Source organism: Nelumbo nucifera, chromosome 1 (assembly GCF_055504915.1).
Source record: "Nelumbo nucifera cultivar China Antique chromosome 1, China Antique-T2T, whole genome shotgun sequence".
In the NCBI taxonomy this organism is placed as follows: Eukaryota; Viridiplantae; Streptophyta; class Magnoliopsida; order Proteales; family Nelumbonaceae; genus Nelumbo; species Nelumbo nucifera.
The window spans coordinates 163,606,664-163,622,461 of record NC_142649.1 but is presented as its reverse complement, the minus strand read 5'-3'; the positions used below and the strand labels follow the sequence as shown (position 1 = coordinate 163,622,461).

At 44.3% G+C, this 15,798-nt stretch overlaps 1 protein-coding gene across 3 annotated transcripts; it reads right to left on the bottom strand.

Annotated features, from left to right (window-relative positions):
* Positions 1 to 2,251: 2,251 nt before the first annotated feature.
* Positions 2,252 to 5,874, bottom strand: LOC104612401 (uncharacterized). Of its 3 annotated transcripts, none has more exons than XM_010279796.3 (4): positions 5,736 to 5,874; positions 5,380 to 5,533; positions 5,128 to 5,233; positions 2,252 to 5,003 (listed from the first exon to the last, which is right to left on the bottom strand). In XM_010279796.3, the coding sequence occupies exon 4, from the start codon at positions 4,904 to 4,906 to the stop codon at positions 2,609 to 2,611; it is 2,298 nt and encodes a 765-aa protein (XP_010278098.1). In that variant the 5' UTR covers positions 4,907 to 5,003; positions 5,128 to 5,233; positions 5,380 to 5,533; positions 5,736 to 5,874; the 3' UTR covers positions 2,252 to 2,608. The 3 variants fall into 3 exon arrangements, with proteins under 3 accessions (XP_010278098.1, XP_010278099.1, XP_019055828.1); XM_010279797.3 differs by having other exon boundaries at positions 5,131 to 5,233; XM_019200283.2 differs by having other exon boundaries at positions 2,252 to 5,233.
* Between the last annotated feature and the right edge of the window lie 9,924 nt (positions 5,875 to 15,798).

Genomic DNA, 15,798 nt, shown 5'->3' with positions numbered 1-15,798 from the left:
GCATTCTTGTAGTCCAATCATACTTATACAAGAGAATTCCGATCAGATCTTTGGTGTCAGTTCTGCAACTCCACTGTATGGATCAGTTTTATTTTCTTCCATATTCCATGAAGAAAATACCGAAATCAACCCGATTCAGGTGACAGAAAAATGATTGCAATGTTGAGCCTATGGAAACTGGGTCGCATTTCAAGGGAGCCCATCTGTTTGAACAGATTTTTTTTTTTAGCTGCAAGGAAAATTATGCATTGATTAGATTACAAATAATATCAGGAGGGAAGTGGTCCCAAATTTGAGCACAATTACAATGTCTAAAGGTAGTAGCCAAAGTATGAGCCATCTGATTTTCATGACGCTGAATGTGATGGAATGAAACAGCACGAAATTGTGAAAATAACTAAACAAGTCGGCAATTATTTGAACAGATTGAACACAGTGGAACTGTTCCATCTTAGAGATGATACTCTATAGTCTATAGATGAGTAATGGCGAGATGGAAGGCTTTGGCTTCATCCGAAGTTCCGAACCATTTAATTGGAAGAAACCCAATGCGCCATCCAGGTTAATATGGTAACCTTAGGCGCTTTTGTTTTGCATTACATATATATAATAGTGCAAAATAACCTAAATGCAAATTCTGGTTCATGCTTCACCTTATTTGTTTGGGAGAAAGTAAATTGACAATGAAGGTGAGAGGGTTGTTTATTTGAAATGAATAAAAAATGTGGTGGTCCCCATTCAATACAAGAGAGAAGCTAGGAAAAAGGCAGTGCAAATTTTGCAATGGAGATAGGAGAAGGGAGTGGAGTGTGTATAATTTTGCATCTGACTGAATCGTGACTATTTCAATTTCAAATTCAGTGGTGGCTACTGGCTACACGAGAAAGGAATCATTTCGTAACTGCTTTCTTATATCAAGTCAGAATTCAGAAATATGTTTTTTTTTTTTTTTGGCAAAAAGAGACCCTTTTATTCACACTAAATTCATCTTACAACGCCAAGCATCGCTAGAGCAAAATAAATAAAACAACTCCTTTAGCCAGCTAGAAACACAAATATGAGCTAATACACTATTATATTTATATCCCCTTTCTATATACCGTACACTACATATATATCAAAAAAATTTGAACATCCATTTGATTTCCTGGATGAGCGCTTGTTCCGTCCATTTGTTAGGATATTTGCTCAACTGTGTCACCATTGAAGTTGAATAAACCTGAGAAACTGACTTTTCACAAACCATAAGCTTGAATCAATTGTAAAGGGCAGGTAGCTCATTCTTCTGCTTGCCCTGGACCTGGACCATAATACACTTTTGACCTACTGCTGCAACGAAATGATCATCAAGAGCGAGGACAACAAAACCAACACCTGCTTGAGAACAAGACGAGAAGGATCTATCTACAAAGATTTTATACATATCATGATAAATTTACATGCACGTCAATAGATAGTGAGGTGGCATGTGCAGCCTTATGGTGATTGGTGAGATGTGTGGTGCATGTTTTGGTTTTGATGAAACCCAATGAAGCTTACGTAACAGAAGAACTATTCCTCGAAAATGAAAGCTTCCCATAACAATCGAGCTGCAATCGCCCATTTGATAAGATAATCTTTTTTTTTTTCATGGTTATTCACGTCCAAGTTTTGGATCCATTTCTGAATTAATGTGTAGAGTTGCATCTCCTCATATAACTCTGGGTTGAAGCCAATGCATGCATGTAGCCAAATTTGTCGGGAAAATGGGCATTTTATCAAATGGTACTCGTGTCTCTTCACTGCTAATGCTACTGCTACTGAAACAAAAGCTATATGGGAAATCTGTGAAGAACTCCCCATAACACCCTAATCAACAAGGTTATAAATGTCTTCCACCATAGGATCAAGGATAGGTAATATTCTGAATTTAGTGCCAACACCATGAGATAAGATACATTTGTTGCTTGGCAAACCATAAGCTGAAAAGAAAATTATTGGTTGTTCTGTTTGAACAGACCTCACTGACCTCATTTTATAGAGGTCCTGCTCCTGCACCTGATAGGCCTAGTTTAGTTACTCAAAGAAAGTGAACCAATGGGTCATTTAAAGCACAATAGCAGCCTGTTAAGGAAATATTTAGCACTGGTCAATGCACATGTTACCATTAAGTGAGAAATGCATCAGGATATAAATGGAAAGAATAATAGTGACGAGGAAAATCAAATTAAATTAGAGAAGGAAACTTTGATACAGCATAGGATCCAGAAAATAGGTACCAAATCACATCGATGCCATAAAATTAATCACGAATATAAAATGCCAACGAAGACTAAAGAACTCTAGAAGTTATTGGGAGTGAAGTCCATAAGAAGCAAAACCCAAAATAAACTGTACATCTTTTGTAAATTGAAAACTAAAACAATGAACCACATTCTCAATATCATTACATTTATTAAAGTGAAGCTTTCTTGTGGAAAACTGGAACTTGGACCGCCTTACTAGCCCTGATTCAAATAAAACTAACCAATAGATAGAAGCTGTAGATGTATTAAACAGACCTAAACCTTTTTCTTTTTTTGCACAAGAAGATGGAAGAACCCCAGTTTGCTATTGTTGACCAAAGACACTATATAGGTGCAGCACATGTTGTTCTAAAATGACCTGTCTGGTTGCAACGGCTACAATGTACAACTCGCTTCACACGGCCACGGTCTTCGGCACGAACTCGCTTCTTTCTGGGTCTTCCAGGTGGCCGAAGTGACTTTGGCGGATTTATGTCAATTTCCACAGCTTTATTTTCTCCATTCTGAGATTCTGACAACTCTTTCCAGAGGCTTTTATCTGGAACAGGATGAATAGTCTGTGAGTATGTCTTCCGATAATTTGCAACTGTAAAACAGCTTTCTGTGAAGCGATGCACATTCTGCCGACAGGAAAGAAGTGCTGCCACAGCATGTGAACAGGGCAACCCATAGAGCTGCCAACCTCGACACAGGCAGCAACGGTTACGTATGTCCACAATATTTGTTCCTTCATGAGAAATCACTTCAAATTCTGCTTCATTTGCACGAAGCACTTGATAGGTGCGTGCACACTCAAGAGCCTCTTGAACACGCCTCTCAGCAGAAGGAACAAGTATTGTTGTCCACTGCATACTTGTTTCACGCCGTTCATTGAACCAAGTCATTAGCTGCCGACGTATACATTCCATCATCTGAATTATTGGAAGACCAGAGGCTTCAAGTATCCAGGAGTTTAATGATTCAACTATGTTTGCAGTTAAATGCCCAAATCGTGTTCCCTCAAAATATGCTGTAGCCCAGAGGCGCGGTGGGATACGTCGAATCCAATAAGCAGCATCTGTTGAGATCTCTTCAATCTCCAGTATCTTGGCTTCAAACTCAATAACTGTGAGAGCATGAGCAGCTTCCCAGAGAAGATTGACAAGCATGGTATTATTGAACTCCTTTCGAAAGCTATCACTCAGGTGACGCATACAGAAACCATGAAAAGCTGTTGGGAAGTTTGCCTCCACTCCTTCTACAATACCCTTCTGTCTATCTGACAGGATAGTAAGCCTTGGCATATTCTCTGTATTAACTTCAAGAAGGTTATGCAGCTCAGATAAGAACCACATCCAGTTATCATCATTTTCTTCATCGACCACCCCAAATGCCAAAGGAAATAGAGCACCATCCCCATCAAAACCAGTGGCAAAAAGCAAAGTTCCAAGGTACTTGCTCTTTAAAAGGGTCCTATCAAGACCAAGAAGCGGTCGGCATGCATTTACAAAGCCATAAATTGATGCTTGAAATGAGACAAAGAGACGTTGGAAGCAATTATCTACTGGGTTTCCATAAACTGAAGCAATACTTCCTGGGTTTGTCCGCTTTACTTGAGAACAGTACTGTGGAAGGAGGCGATACCCTTCTTCAAAGGATCCACGCACAGCAGCCATGATTCGCTCCTTCCCACGCCAGGCTTGCTTGTATGATAAGGTTATCCCATGAACCCTGTGGATCTCCTCCAATATCTCCTTTGGCTTGTAGTGTGGGTTTTCCCTAAGACTATGTTCCACTGAATTTGCAACCCATTGAACGGATGCTTGCTGATGGCCAAGATGTGTGATTCCTCCACAAGTGTGTTGATCATTTATGGTCCTGATAGTGAAAGTTGGAACACCTGGAAGTTTTGCAGCATGAATGCGCCATGGGCATCCTTCACTAGCACATTTGGCAGTAAACCGTGTCTTGTCTGACTTCACAGTCTGTATTTCAAAATGAAGAGCAATGGCAGTGTCCCTTAACGCTCTGCGACAGCTCTTGACATCTGGAAATTCTTGCCCAACACTGAGTTGGTGATCTGGATTTGTAATAATACTACGGGTCTGAAGAACAGGGGATAATACCAGCTGAGTCTGCTGAGGAGTCATATCTTGAGCAGGTTCTATCCCCATCTCCTGGTTCTGGACCACAGCTAGCTCTAGGTCCTGATCAAGTTCGTGGTTGTCAGTAGTAGCCAATTCATGGTTCTCCGACAACACTAACTCGTGGTTCTGTGAAGCAATAGCCAATTCTTGATCATTCTCGTCAATGTCATCGTCATCTTCACCAGCATCAGGGTCATGATTTTGAGCCAGTGCTAATTCATTCTCTTCTTTTGCATCATGGCCATGTGTCTTCCGGAGACCCAATTCATGATCACGGGCCTGCCCCAAGGCTAGTTCATGATCATGCACATGTCCCAAGCCAAGTTCATGGTCGTGTGTCTGCCCCAAACCCAAGTCACGATCGTGGGTCTGACCAAGACCCAAATCATGGTTCTGTGCTAAACCCAGATTATGATTATGCCCCAGAGCCAACTGCTGGTTCTGCCCAAGCGCCAAATCGTGGTTTTGCCCAAGAATCAAATCGTGGTTAGCCATCGAGAATGAACCACGAGACAGTTATTAAAAATCCCTCAAGCAAAATGCTCAACTTACTGTTAAAAGACCTGCCTTTCAATACGCTATCCAAGCAAGCCTGTTTTGCAGAACAGATGATGTAAATAAAAGAACAGTCTTGATTTTCTTTTTGCCGATTCAAACCTCCACCAAGTAAGTAAAAGAAGTCAAACAAGTAGAAGAAACATGAAAGAGAATACTACCACCCGAGTAATCAACTATTAGCTTCTCGAATCCGTGAATCACCAAAAACAATGAATTCACGACCCCTCCAAGTTTCCCACTGACACATGGATTCTTCCACAACCGCTGGTAATATAAGAAGAAAAAAAAAATCAAAATAAGCAAACCAAGCCCATTAAGCAAAACTGTAAAACTAAGGAAAAACACCAGAACACAGCAGACCAACAAAATCAACAACTACAAAAACCAGAAAGCGTAGTTTTGAACAATACCTCAAAAGGGAAGAAACTTCCGCGGAGATATCACCAAAGTAGAGAAACCCGATCCCCAAAAGTAAAAAAACTCAAAAAACCCTAATTCCGAATACGATTGAGCGTTCCAACAGAAACTGCTTCGAAAGCTTAGAGCACCTTCACAGAAACGAAGCTGGAAACACAAGAAAAAAAAAACAAGGTTAGAAACAGAGAACAATCTGATACAGATCTAATGAAGGAAAAAAAAAAAACCCCGAAACTGCAATTAGGGTTTCGAGGAAGAAGAGAAGTGAAAAGAGCAGTAGTAGAGCTTCTGCCTACAAACGAAACATTTGAAAAGAGAAACAAGAATTTGGCGGGTAATAGAGGAAAACCTGAAAGACGAAGGGGTAGAAGGTGGGAGATGAGAATTGCAGGGGCAAAGGGCAGAAGAAGGGCTTCCGAAGCCTTTAGCGATAAAAAGCTAGGGCAGAGGCAAAAAAGAGGGTATTTGCGTCAAAATATAATCCCCTTTCCTTCCTATTTATGTTTTTACCAAAATACCCTCTCCACACTCCACCGCGCCACGCAGAACTCCTTTTCCCTTCCCGTTTTGATTTGAGTAGAGACCTTGTCACCTTACTACTACTTCATGGATTCTGTCCAGGTGTATAGAAACTATAAACATGTCCGGTCCCACAAGATGGATGGTTGGATACCCTTCATCTGGTAGGTCCCACTTGGAGATCTCTTAAAATCACTTGCTTTTCTTCTTCTTCTTCTTCCTTCTTTCATAAATTTTTCCTTTTTTTTTTCAAAGAATAAATAAAAGGAAAAATTATTATTAATCAAATTTAAAAAAATAATCTAAATAAATTTGCATATAAGAGTGAGAGAGAGAGAGTAAGAGAACAAGAAGAATTTAATTATTCACAAGCCTAGTTTCTTGGATTCATCCATAAAACAATCTTTCCTTTCCTTATAAAAGCCGGTGTCTGGTGGAACATCAAAAGTAAAGTGAGGGCGATATAAAAGAAAAAAAAAATAGAAGGTTTCAAGACGTTGACTGCTTTGTTGGTAGCATTAATTTATCTTGTATTTGTTTGATGAATGCCACATTAACTACTATAAATATTATATAAATTAATTATTTATAAAATTAAAAATCAAATACTTTGTGATAAATTAAGGTTTTAATAGCAGCAGTCCTCACTCCCAAAGTCATCGTATGTTGTTCCTATGTAAAGAAGTGAGGTTTTAATGAATTATGTAAATTGGAAATGGGAGAGAAGGGTATTTAAGGGTGAAAAATATGATTAGAAGGGTAGATTTGTTGTTTTTGAAAATAGGATGGGAATAAGACGATTAAGGGCAATGGTATTTGGGCGGGGGAGGAGGGCAGTCTTGTAACAGTGGCCTTGTCCCGACCTACTTGTATCGAGTTTTTCATGAAAAGCAAAGGTTCTTTGGGCATTTCCTTCTGTTTTTTGAGCTACTTTGGACATTTCCCAACTCCCCCCCCCCCATCCCATGCCTTCTTTTATATATTATATTTTATTTATGGAGTTCGAATCCACGCTTCCGGTTTCCGTGGCAAAGACGCGCTTTCTAGCCTTTTGGTTTTGGATCAACCACCGAGGCCTCCCTTCTCTTTGGTTTGAAGGAAAAGGTAGGGAAAGAAAGGAAAATATAGGGGAATTTATACAAGGTTTATAAGGTTATGTTTGGTTTGAACAAAACGGTAGGGAAAGCAAGGGAAAGATAGAGAAACTAATACAAGATTTGTAAAGGTCTCCTTATCTTTCCCTTCCTTTCCCTACATTTTCCTTTAAACCAAACATAGCCTAAAGTTTTTCTTACATTTCTCTTCTTTTCCCTACTTTTTTCTTCAAACCAAACACAGCCTAGTTCAAACCATGGTAGGGGGAGTCCAGATCACCTTCCCCATTCATGATGAGATATGTGGTGTTAGAACTTGGAATGTGTGTTGTTGGCAGAAGATCCCAATTCGGTGGAGTTCAAATCAGCCCCCCACAACGTTCCACAGCACATCCCTGCCATGTATTGAGAACATCTTCCGATGATAATACCAATAATGATGATGTCATCATTGGGAGATGTTCCCAATACACAGTGGGGATGTGTTGTGGGACGTTGTGGGGGGCTAATTCATCAATTCGGTGCTAAGGGAGGGGGGGAGTCCACATCTTCTTTCCTAATTTTATATATCAAATCAATAGCAATCTGCCACATCATTTAAACAGGCTGGTGTGGCAGATTGCTATTAATTTAGTACAAAAAAAAATGTTTATACCAAGGGGATAGAGGATGTGCTTTCGGGGGTGATAGAGAAGGCCATTATATTGCCTGGGTTCATAACTTGCCACGTGTTATTTAGCTAATGGGCCCTACACACTCAAACCCTCTATTGATGGGCCCTATGTCAAAAATATTGTTCGAGATTTTAGAAGCACGTGCTCTGCATGGGTGAAAATAAATGCAAAAATCAATAATTAAATTCACTAATGTAAACCAAATATGATAACAAAAATCTAATTTGGGATGAAATATGGTATTGACCTCAACTTGGGAAGGACTTGGATGTAGGTCTTTAGTAGCTACTAATGGAGGGTGATTTGGCCCGACCTCATAATAAGGGGACACGTGGATATAACCCGACATAAGTGACAACTCAGAGCTCAGTACAATTCAGCCTAACAGTTCGCCCGAAGTGGCAGTTCACTGCAAGATGATACTCCGGCACCCCGAGCTAAGACTCCCAAGTAGGGAGCACCCCGAGCTGAAGACACCTCGGGTTAGGCTCATCAGTCCCCTAACTAGGGCCAGTTTGCTCCCACCCAAACTTAGGCTCTCAGAGACCCACCTCAGCGCAACACCAGTAGCTCGGTGTAAGGTAGCTCGCGACAGAGCAACTCGGCATATCATGGGAGATTACTGCCTGACAACCGTACCTGCCAGACTGCACCCACGTCTCTCGCCTGGCGGCGTCTGGCAGGACCGTACTCTACAGCAATTACCTTTGCTCGCCAGCACTGCTCTGACAGATAACGGCCAGCCACGCCAAGCCGTTATTTGACAGAAGATAGCCGCAGCAGAGATTTGGAGGCAGTTACACCTGATATGTCAGAAGACCACTATATAAGGACCCCGACCCCCAGGGGCAAGGGGATCACGTGATCATCACTCTTAGTTCCTTGATTTCTCTGCATCTCTCTCTCTCTCTCTCTCTCTCTCTCTCTCTCTCAGCTCTCAGTCTGAGTTACTAACTTGATCGTCGGAGAGTTCCCACCAGGTGAATCCCCCGGGATCCTTCATCTTCTTCCTCGCAGGTGTCGCGTCCGTCACCAGCTAGGAGCTCAGCTACTGCCATCTAGGAGTGACCAGATCGCGCTCCATCAATTGGTGACGTCTGTGGGAAACGCTTCGAAAAGCCTATCTCACCAAGAAATTTCAGTCAAGTATCCATGGCTTCCTCCAGCAACGCCGAACGCAATGCTGACCAGAACGCCTCCAGGGGACAACCCCAAACCCTGACAGTATGCATCGGCCAGTTCACCGTACCCCTTTCTGCGGATGGAGTCTCTACTCTGAATGTGCCCCAGATCATGGCGCTGATAAATGCTCCACTCCCCCCACAGTAGATGCGACCTTTGCAGAATCGTCCGTTCCCCCGGTGGCTGGACAGAACCAACTAGAAGACCCGATGCACTGCATGCAAGCTATGCAAGCTCACATGCAGCAAGTCCAACAGTTTCAGTTGTACCAGCAACAAATGTTGCACTACGTCCATCAGCAGCAGTACCAACAGCAATTTCCACCACTACCCCAGAACCAGCAACAAGTTCCACCTCGATACCCCGCTACGCAACAGGCCAAGTCCCGTCGTCGCGGCGAGCACCCCCCATCGCCGGGGAGAGATCTCCCAAACTCAAAACCCTCTTGGGAGTCAAGCCTCATCCTGCGGCAGGAGGGAAAGACAAGCCACTCTCCCCACCTCGCAGCATGTAGTCAGGTCAAGGGACTCTCAGCCAACTAGACCCGCATCACCTCGGCCTTCACAGTTCGAGATCCCACTCGTCGAGAATCGTTTCGAGGTCCTGGCTGCGGATTATAGACAAGGCCCTTCGATCCACAGCCGTCGACAGCAGTCTGAGCCCCTCCCCGGGCTTACTGTGCCCGACAACACAGAGGCCAGCAGCACCAATGTAGAGCCAACAAAGAAGTAGCGGAGATGCCGCCAAGCTCGCCGAGTTACAGCCCAGTGCTTGCCCGAACTCCCCAAAGAAGAGGCGAGCTTGGGAGCGGTGAAAGTCACTCCGCTCCTCTCTGTACCATCTCCTCTGTCTCCCAAACTCCTAGCCGTCCCAATGCCCAAAGACTTCAAGGTACCTCCCCAGGACAAGTATGATGGATCATTCGACCCGAATGATCACGTAGATGCCTTCCAATCGCATATGCACTTAGCCGGGGCAAGTGAGTCCTGCATGTGTGTAGCCTTCTCCACCACATTCAAGGGAGTAGCTCGCACGTGGTACAGGAACCTCGCGCCTGGAACGATCAAGAGTTGGACACATTTCGTGCAGGTTTTCACCTCCCACTTTGTCTCCATCAAGAGATGCTCGAGGACCCAAGAAAGCCTCCTCGGCATAGTCCAGAGGGAAGGGGAGTCCATCCGCAGCTACATCAAGAGGTTCAATGATGCATGCCTGCAGATACCTGACCTGGACCTCGTGGTGAGGCTCATAGTAGCCAAGAGAGGCATAATGCATAAGGAGTTCAAGTGGCACGTGGTTGTCAATAGACCTAAGGATGTAATTGAATTCCTCAAGCTTGCAGACCAGTTCATCAGAACGGAGGAGGAGATGAACCAGAAGAGCGAGAACCTACCTGAGAAGAGGAAAAGAAAAGGTGAGTCCTCGACCGACGGGGACAGCAAGAAGAAGAAAGTGCCAGCTCGGGGAGGAAGACCATATCAGTTTTTTCGAGCTCCTCCAACCGAAAGAACGAACTACATGCCATTGAACGTGAAGCGAGCTGAGATCCTCATGGCGATGAAGGATGCACCGTACGTGAAGTGGCCACCCCAGCTGAGAGGAGATCCGAATGTTAGAAATAAAAATTTGTATTGTCGTTTTCATAAAGATCATGGTCATAGTACCAAAAACTATAAAAACCTCCGCGATGAGATAGAAGAGCTCATCTGTCGCGGATATTTGAGAAATTTTGTACAGAACGATAATAAGACTGGACGGCAGGGGGAGCAAGGTAGAGGCGCTCCCGAGTCCAGCAGCAGGCAAGGCGAGCAGCCGTAGAGGCCGCCCCCCGAAGAGAGGCCAGTTCGGGGAACAATCCACATGATCACCGGCGGATCGATCGTCGCGGGCTGTACCTCAGTTGCGGCTAGGACCTCGGCTCGCAAGATAAAAAAAAAAAGAGCAAAATCCCCCGAAGTGACTGAGGACGGAGGAGCCAATTTTCTTCGCCGAAGACGACGCATGCAGAGTCCACTACCCTCACAATGACGTGCTCGTCGTCAAGATAAGAATCAATGATTTCGAGGTGAAGCGTGTCCTTGTCGACTTCGGCAGCTTGGCGGACATCCTCTTCAAAGCTGCGTTTGACAAGCTTCAGCTTCAGGAAAGCGACCTCAAGCCCGCGAGCACTCCCTTGGTGGGCTTCAGCAGAGATGAAGTCAAACCCTTGGGGAGGATTTCCGTACCTATGGAGGTCGGCACCTGACCTAGCATAGTGAGGCTCAACCACAATTTTTGGTTGGTTGTAACTCGCTCCCCGTACAACGCCATAATAGGTCGGCCCATCACCCATACTCTACAAGCAGTGGTCTCCACCTATTATTTGGCCATGAAGTTCCCCACGGACTTTGGAGTTGGGGTAGCGCGAGGCGATCAGCTCGAGTCTCACAAGTGCTATGTTGTCGCCCTCAAAGGAAAAGCCAAAGTGGCAAATGACCTCGAGCTAGAGCGACCTACGAAGCACTATGAAGAATGAGCTGCACCCATAGAAGAGATGGTTTTCGTGCCTACTTCAACAGAGGACCCCACTCGGACCCTCCAGATTGGTGCTTCCGTTGAGGAGCCTTTGCAATCTCAGTTGGTAAGTTTTTTACTCATAAACTTATATGTTTTTGCATGGTCCGCGGCAGAGATGCCCGACATAGACCCCGAAGTCATTACTCACAAGTTGAACACTGATCCTGTAGTTAGGCCCGTTAGACAGAAGAAACACAACCTAGCCCCTAAGCGTTGGAGAGCAGTCGACGAGGAGGTTGCAAAGCTCCTCGCAGCTGGCTTCATCAGGGAGGTCCATTACCCGAGCTAGGTAGCCAACCCCGTTCTGGTGAAAAAGGCCAATGGTAAATGGTGCATGTGCGTCGATTATACCGACTTGAATGCAACCTCAGGGCATGAGTTGTTGAGCTTCTTGGATGCTTACTCGGGCTACAATCAGATCATAATGGACCCTGTCGATGAGGAAAAAACAGCCTTCATAACCAAGCTAGGCCTGTACTGCTACAAGGTCATGCCCTTTGGGCTGAAAAATGTCAGGGCTACTTTTCAAAGACTTGTAAATCAATTATTCGAGCCGTTGATCGGAAAAAAAAGTAGAGTGCTATGTAGACGACATGGTCGTCAAAACCCAGTTTTCAAATGACTTAATAAAAGATCTGCATTCTGTTTTTGAAATTTTGTGCAAGTTTAACATGAAATTAAACCCGAACAAGTGCATTTTTGGTGTCACCTCGGGTAATTTCTTAGGTTACATCGTTAACCGACATGGCATTGAGGCCAACCTTGATAAAATTAAGGCCATCTTAGATATGAGACCACCCCGGAAATTGAAGGAGGTTCAGAGCTTGAATGGTCGTATAACTGCTCTGAGCCGCTTCATGTCAAAATCGGCAGATCGTTGCCTGCCTTTCTTCAAGGAAATTAAAAGAAGCAAAGACTTCAAATGGACCGAGGAGTGCTAGCTCGCTTTTGACGAGCTCAAGAAGTATCTCGCTAGTATCCCAGTGTTAACCCGACCCGAGGAGAGGGATATTTTGGAGTTGTATCTCTCCGCGAGTGATGAGGTAGTTAGCTTGGTACTGATAAAAGAAGTAGATCGGGTCCAATAACCCATCTACTATGTTAGCAAAGTGTTGCAGGAAGCAGAGACGATGTATCCTGAGATCGAAAAGTTGGTGTACGCACTAATTGTTGCAGCTCGGAAACTTCGACCATACTTCCAAGCTCATACGGTCGTCGTCCTCACCAATAAGCCTCTAAGGCAAATCTTGCTCAAGCCCGAGGTCTCTGGTAGATTGACGAAGTGGGCCATCAAACTCAGCGAGTACGACATCCAGTACAAGCCTCAAACTGCCATTAAGGCCCAAGCCTTAGCTAACTTTGTCACAGAATGCACTTTCAGCACCGAGGTCCCTAAGTTAGTCGAGCCCGAGCACAGCGAGGAAGCTCCAAGCAGCGCGGCTTCTCTCTTGGTTAGACCAAAATCAACCTGGGATGGGGAGCTCTGGATCCTCCATGTGGATGGATCGTCAAATCAGAAGGGTAGCGGGGCTGGAATCGTTCTGTATGGGCCAAGTGGTGTGAAATTGGAATATGCGCTACGCTTCGAGTTCTCTGCATCCAACAATGAAGCGGATTACGAGGCGCTGATAGTCGGGCTGGCCTTAGCAAGCAAAGTGAAAGCTAAGCATATCGTTATCTACAGCGATTCCCAGCTCGTGGTCAACTAGGTCAATGTCGAATACAAAGCTCGGAGCCAACCATGGTCGCCTACTTAGCCAAAGTCAGAGAGGCCCTGCTTAACTTCCACCCTACTTCATCAAGCAGATCCCGAGATCCGAGAACACTGAGGCTGATGCCCTATCCTGATTAGCCAGCACAAGTGACAACACCATGAGAACTGTAGAGTCAAATCGGATGTTCCAACTTCTAGAAGCTTGCTTGAGTCCATATATGGATCTATTCAACTTACAGACCATGTGTTCCTGACCCGAAGCTACAAAACCTTGCGGTTGCTGCATATAGATATCTTCAGCAAGATCTTCATTCAGGAACGCAGTTTTGACATCTATCTGCCAAATCTCATAGTCATAGTAAGCTACTACAGCTAGCAGGATCCTAATGGATTTAAGCATGGCCACAGGCGAAAAGGTTTCCTCATAATCGATGCCTTCTTTCTGAGTGTATCCTTTCGCCACTAGACGAGTTTGTAGGTCTCAACCCTGCCATTGGGTCCCTTCTTCCTCTTGTAGATCCATTTGCAACCAATTGCTTTTACCCCGGAGGGCGGATCCACTAGAGTCCAGACTCCATTGGTCTCCATTGAGTCCATCTCAGCTCTCATGGCATCTACCCATTTAAGGGAGTCTATGTCCAACATAGCTTCCGTGTAAGTTACGGGATCCTCTTCACTAGTCAAGGTTTCGACCAGGTAACTATCCTGATTGTAACCAAAATGGACCGGTGGCCTGGACACCCGGGTAGATCTTCTAGGTTGGTCACTACCTGGAACTTGTGGGACACCTCTCACTGCATCTGAGCTCTCCTCATCAAGAATAATTTCCTAATGAAGATTGTCCAGGATGTAGTCATTTTCCAAGAATTGTGCATTCCGACTGCAGAACACCTTCTGCTCACTTGGATCATAGAATAGGTAGCCCACTGAGCCCTTTGGGTAGCCTACGAATAGGCAACGACTAGTCTTGGATTCCAATTTGTCCGGATTCGTTCTTTTAACGTGAGCCGGACAACCCCAAATCTTCAAGTGTCGTATACTTGGTTTCTTTTCAGTCCAAAGCTCATAGGGAGTCTTAGGAACCGATTTGGTTGGAACCCAGTTCAACATGTATATCGCAGTCTCTAATGCGTATCCCTAAAAAGATGTGGGTAACTCTGAATGGAAGTGACTAGACCATATCTAATAGGGTCTTATTCCTCCTCTCTGAAACACCGTTAAGTTGTGGTGTAGGAGGATGAGCTAACTGTGATACTATCCCGTTTACCTTTAAGTAGTCCTTGAATTCGTCAGAGAGATATTCGCCGCCTCGATTTAATCGAAGGGACTTAATTTCCCTCCCTAACTGTTTCTCGACCTCTTGTCTGAACTCTTTGAACTTTTCAAAGGATTCAGACTTATGTCTCATTAGGTACACGTAACCATACCGAGAAGTCATCGGTGAATGTAATGAAATACACGTGTTGGTTACGGGTCCTAACACTCAAGGGACCACATACATCAGTATGTATAAGGTCAAGCGTGCCTGTACATCTTTCACGCTTACCGTTAAATGGCCTCTTTGTCATCTTACCCTGAAGGCAAACCTCACAAGTGGGAAGATCTTCTACAGTTAGAAAATCCAAAGTACCATCCTTTACCAGTCTTGTGATTCAGTCAATACCGATATAGCCAAGTCGGTAATGCCACAGGCACGTGGGATTAACTGTACCACGTGCTCTTTTCTTGGGGATTTCAACCGACGTAGTTTCGGCTATGTTAGTTTCTAGAAAAGGATGTAGAACATAGAGACCGTTCTCTAGTTCCCCATATGCGATGAATTTATTGTTTCTTTTAATAGTAATCGTATTACTGAAAAAGACAGAATATCCATCCGCACACAGTTTTGAGACAGAAATCAAATTTCTTCTTAGATTTTGCACCAAAAGACAATCTTTAAGTACAATATTTCCTTCTCTAAATTCTAATTCTACGGTGCCTATTGCCGTAGCTGCAATGCTTGCAGAAGTCCCCAAGTAGAGCATCACTTCTCCATCATTCAGCCTTCTACTTACCTTGAACCCCTGCAGTGAGTTACACGCATGAGTTGAAGCCCCGGAGTCAATACACCAGGACGCAAAAGCCACCAATAAGTCGGTTTCTATGACACAAGATTCGAAATTACCTTTCTTGGATTCCAAGTACTGAGGACAGTTCCTCTTCCAGTGGCCGGTTTGTTTGCAGAAGTGGCATGCATCTGCTGTCCTGTCCTTCTTTTGCTTATTGGGCTTGGTAATCTTCTTCTGAAGCTTCTTTGCCTTCCTCCTTTTCTTGCCCGTTTTGTTAGCTTCAACAAGCATTACCACAGGCTCATCCTTCTTAAGTAAGTCCTCGGCCCTTTGCAACATATTGCTGAGCTCTTGGACACTGACATTCAGCTTGTTCATATTGTAGTTTAATATGAACCCATTGAAGGAAGAGGAAAAGGAGTTCAGAATGGCATCCACTTGAGTGCCAAGATCTAGCCCGGATCCAAGGGCTTCCAGCTCGTTAATGTATCCCATCATCCGAAGACAATGGTCGTGAACTTTCTGCCCCTTGGACATCTGAGCGGTCATGAACATTTTCAAGACCTTCTGCCGAGTAAAACGGTTCTGCTCTTTGTACATTGTTTTTAGACTGTCCAATATGTCC